The sequence below is a fragment of the Belonocnema kinseyi genome, chromosome 4 (genome assembly GCF_010883055.1).
Source record: "Belonocnema kinseyi isolate 2016_QV_RU_SX_M_011 chromosome 4, B_treatae_v1, whole genome shotgun sequence".
Classification (NCBI taxonomy): domain Eukaryota; kingdom Metazoa; phylum Arthropoda; class Insecta; order Hymenoptera; family Cynipidae; genus Belonocnema; species Belonocnema kinseyi.
Genome location: NC_046660.1, coordinates 121771193 through 121775931, shown reverse-complemented (window position 1 = coordinate 121775931; position 4739 = coordinate 121771193). Strand labels below are relative to the sequence as shown.

The 4739-nt window shown below is 40.7% G+C and overlaps 1 protein-coding gene across 1 annotated transcript in view; it reads left to right on the top strand.

The window, feature by feature from the left end:
* LOC117170636 (WD repeat and HMG-box DNA-binding protein 1) overlaps positions 1-4739 on the top strand; it is a 60487-nt gene that overhangs the window by 23016 nt on the left and 32732 nt on the right. The window contains exons 4-7 of the mRNA XM_033357540.1: positions 2483-2591; positions 2714-2956; positions 3046-3261; positions 3333-3617. Of these exons, the coding sequence (XP_033213431.1) occupies positions 2483-2591; positions 2714-2956; positions 3046-3261; positions 3333-3617 (853 nt within the window). The remainder of the gene's footprint in view (positions 1-2482; positions 2592-2713; positions 2957-3045; positions 3262-3332; positions 3618-4739) is intronic.

The window sequence follows — 4739 nt, the reverse complement described above, 5'->3', positions numbered from 1 at the left end:
GTGTTATAAGGGCATCACATAGCTCCTTGAAGCTATTTACATTTTCTGAGTCTTCGTCCAGTCTCGCTGCATTATACACACAATAATTGATAGCCGAGAGGTCAGATTCTCCGGGAAAACATCCACAAAGCTCGTTATCCATTTCAGCCAGATCTTTAGGCTTGAGAGAAACCTTGGTGTTGATGTTTCTCCGGGTCGTAAAGCATCGCTCTTCATCTATTGGATGCCTGTCCGCGGTTGGTCTTAGTGTCGCCTCTCTTTCTCTGTTAACGGCTCGTTATAGCTGTAATAGAGTAGGCGTTCCGCTTACGTAGCCCCTTTTACGAAGTAGTTCAGCATGGTTTCGCAGACGTTGCTGCGAAAAGTGCGAAAGCTCTGGGTGTTTCTCGCACCACAGAGCATGCAGCCGTGCCATGTAACCCTGTTCAGAAGCCACACTCGCATCGTAGCACTCTAGCAAGTCGTGATTCAGTCGCTCCGTCCACCCAAAGGTTGCGAGATCCCGCCGATCCATCGCATTGAATCCATTTCCATTGGCTCCCCCAGCTCTAGATTGGTCGGCATTGTTGGCCGACCCATTGTCGGGAGCCCTGCGCGTTCTGTTGTTTTGAATCGCAGTTACTACATCTATGTTTGGTGTTGTCATTGTTGTTCCAACGAGAAGCTAGGGAAAGGGGTTCGTCCATCCTTGTAGAGCCCCGCATGCAAGGATAAGGCTGCGTACTCTGAGAGGTCGCCCAATATCCCAGAGTCACCGTTCTAGACACCTCACCCAGGTGCCATTCAGCTTTCGGCACGGTTTTCACACCTCCGCTTGGGGGTTAATTCCTTCAGGACCACCCCTGGACAATTGTCCGCGACTGCCTATTTATTTTTGTAACCATATTCAGCAGAAACCTTTTGTACAGGGACCCTCTATCCGCAACCCGAGGACGCGTTCGGTGGCTTTGTCATAGGCCCTTCGGTTTGATTCTAGAGGAATCAAAACCTTTTGTGAAAGGCCTTTGAAAAAGTGATTTCTTAGTCAAGTTCAAATCTTCTGCGCTTAGCGTTTTCCCGTTCTGAGAAGCGCGCTATATGAGTCAACGGTGTTGACTCATATTGTCATTGGTTTGGCTAAACATGTTACTGCCCACTTCTTGATGCGTGCTTCGTATACAGACATCGCTTGTGTCGCTAAAGCTACTAGGATTGGTTCTATTCGCTGATCATGGGCGCTTAGCGTTCGGCCCTCTGGCGAAGGGTACACTGTTATTATCGATGTGCGCACTAGTTATTAATGTTACTTTGGATACCATTTCTGTCTTTAAAAAACTAATTACTTAGTCAAGTTCAAATCTTGGGCGCTTAGCGTTTGATCGTTTTGAGAAGCGCGCTATATGAGTGAACGGTATAGGCGAAAATATGACAGACCACGATCTGAACCGTGATTTCTATGTTGACATCGCTTTTGTATCAAAATCTGTTGTAATTCGTTTTATTCACTGATCTTCAGCGCTTAGCGCCGCATAGCGCTAAAACTGTCCATTATTTTGGATTTTTTTAACGGATATTTCATCTGGCACTTATAAACTTAAAAATTACAAAGTTTCAGCTGAATCCACCGAAAGCCATTTTCCCATACATTTAGTGCGGGGTCCTTTCCAAGACAATGCATTATTATTTTGTTGTTGATTATGGTGACTGATTATTGGAAAAAGATTGACGTCATAACAAATGAGTTGTTACGAAAACTATATTATATTGTGAGCTGAACTTCTTAACGGTGACAAGGGACATATTTTCTACAATTTTAAAACTTCTTAATTAATTATTGCAATACTAATTGCATATTAAAAAAGGCACTTTCGGGTGATTTTAATTTTTTTCCAAGTAAACAAATGAACAAATCTTAATGTACGTCACACCATTTTGTAGATATTTGAGGAACCTACAATTTTCAAATACACTCATCATATAGGCTAGTTGCAATAAGCAAAAACCGGTTTTTGCTATATTCAACCATTGTTTACACGCACGGTGCTTCCGAAACCATGGTCGCAAATATATAGGCTTTTGTTTTACATGCTACTACAACAAGAATCGATAGTCAAACTTAGGTCGCATTTAACTCCCAAGCCTTTTTTAGCCAGGGCACCTGGACTAAATATATCGAATGCATTTTTGTATACCGAATGAAGATCTGTATAATTATTACAAAAAAGACTATTATTTTCAATTGCCTATACATATGGCAAACTCAACTAAAAAAGTTAATTATCATTCACTTGTTGTTGCGGATAAAAAATTAATTCAAGGAAAACTATTGTTCGATTTTTCATATATTTAACTTAAGAGGCAGCACTTACAATTAAGGGGTCATAAGCGGTTTTTGGAACACCTTAATGTACTTGGATCGATTTTGTATACGATTTGTGGTGGTTAGGATGAAAAGTATATTGCATTTTCTTGGCATTTATATTGATTAAACTAATTTTTTCAGTGACATGAGAATCCATGTAACAAACATAGACACACTGGATACCATAGAATTAACCGGTCACGATGCACCAATATTGGGTTTATCATTAGATCCTAAAGAAGATTTTTTGGTATGTTTAGTAAAAAATTGTTTGAGGAACACATGCATATTAATGAAACTTCAGTATTACGACCAATTGCATGGATGATTTAATGAGTGTAATAAAAGTCATGTACACACATTCAATTGCAGGCGTCTTCAAGTGCAGATGGAACAATCAGGGTATGGAATATTAAAGAAAAGCGAAGTGTTCATACGTGGAATAACGTAGTTCCTAAATGCAATTCGTTTTTAACAGCCAAGGTATATTGTGCACCTTCCTTTCATTGCAAAACCGGCGATTTTCTAGCTTATCCTCATGGGAAAGATGTTATTGTAGTGGAACGATCGACTTGGAAAGAAACTTTTAGATTAAAGTGCCCAGATCTTAAGACAGTTAGTATCTTCTACAAACAAAAACTTAGAAAAAAATTATATTGTTTACTACAAGCTTCAGTTTTATTAATATAGAAACTTTGTTCTAGGAACTTAGTATATGCAAGTTTTCTGAATGTGGTACTCTTCTAGCGGCTAGTTCGTTTTACGGAGAACTTATAGTTTGGGATGTAGAAAGCAAGTCAGTTATAGGGTATATTGAACATCAGCAAAATGCTAAGATTACTTCTTTCAGTTGGAATCCTGAAAAACCTAAGGAAATTGCTTTTTGCGATGCTTTAGGTCAATTGGGTTGCATTGAAGTGGTTGGTTTTCTACATTTATATTTCGTGAAATTTATTAATTTATTCACAATAAATTGTTTCTTTTTCGCTAGAGAGGATCAGACAAATTGCTGAATGATTTGGATTCAAAAGCTGCAATAGACGAGCATGATCTAGACAATAGTTCAGATTTTCAGGACGATGACGACGATGCAGAAAATGTTATATCATTGAATAAAATAAAATCATCTGTTAATCTCGATCATGATCAAAAAAGCATTTCAGACGTTTTTACTGAAAGAATCCACGAAGACAGTAGAAAGTTATTACAAGAAATTAATTTACAAGAACCATTTCAACCTAGTTCTACTCCAGTTCATTTACTTTCACGGTATATGGTAAGTGATGTAAATTATTATTATTACTTTCACGTATTCCATCAAATGTCGACGTTTTGGGGCCCCCTAAGTCAGAAAAAAGAGTTTATATATATATATTCTCAAATGTGATTTTTTGGGCCATCCTAATATATATATATATATATATATATATAGAATCAAACCGAAGGGCCTATAACAAAGCCACCAAACGCGTCCTCGGGTTGCGGATAGAGGGTCCCTGTATTAAGGGTTTTTGCTGAATATGGTTACAAAAATAAATAGGCAGTTGCGGACAGTTGTCCAGGGGTGGTCCCGAAGGGAATTAACCCCCAAGCGGAGGTGTGAAAACCGTGTCGAAAGCTGAATGGCACCTAGGTGAGGTGTCTAGAACGGTGACTCTGGGATACTGGGCGACCTCTCAGAGAACGCAGCCTTATCCTTGCATGCGGGGCTATACAAGGATGGACGAACCCCTTTCCCTAGCTTCTCATGGGAACAACAATGATAACACCAAACATAGTTGTAGTAAGTGCGGTTCAAAACAATAGAACGCGCAGGGCTCCCGACAATGGGTTGGCCAACAATGCCCACCATATTAGAACTGGGGGAGCCAATGAAAATGGATTCAATGCGATGGATCGGCGGGATCTCGCGACCTTTAGGTGGACAGAGCGACTGAATCACGACTTGCTAGAATGCTACGATGCGAGTGTGGCCCCTGAACGGGGTTACATGGCACGGCTGCATGCTCTGTGGTGCGAGAAACACCCGCAGCTATCGCACTTCGCAGCAACGTCTGCGAAACCAGGTTGAACTGCTCCGAAAAAGGGGCTATGTAAGCGGAACGCCTACTCTACCACAGCTAAGCCGGAAACAGAGCAAGAGAGGCGACACTAAGACCAACCGCGGGCAGGCATCCAATAGAGGAAGAGCGATGCTTTATAACCCGGAGAAACATCAACAGCAAGGTTTCTCTCAAGCCTAAAGATCTGGCTGACATGGATAACGAGCTTTGTGGATGTTTTTCCGGAGAATCTAACCTCTCGGCTATCAATTATTGTGTGTATAATGCAGCGAGACTGGACGAAGACTCAGAAAATGTAAATAGCTTCAAGGAGCTATGTGATGCCCTTATAACAC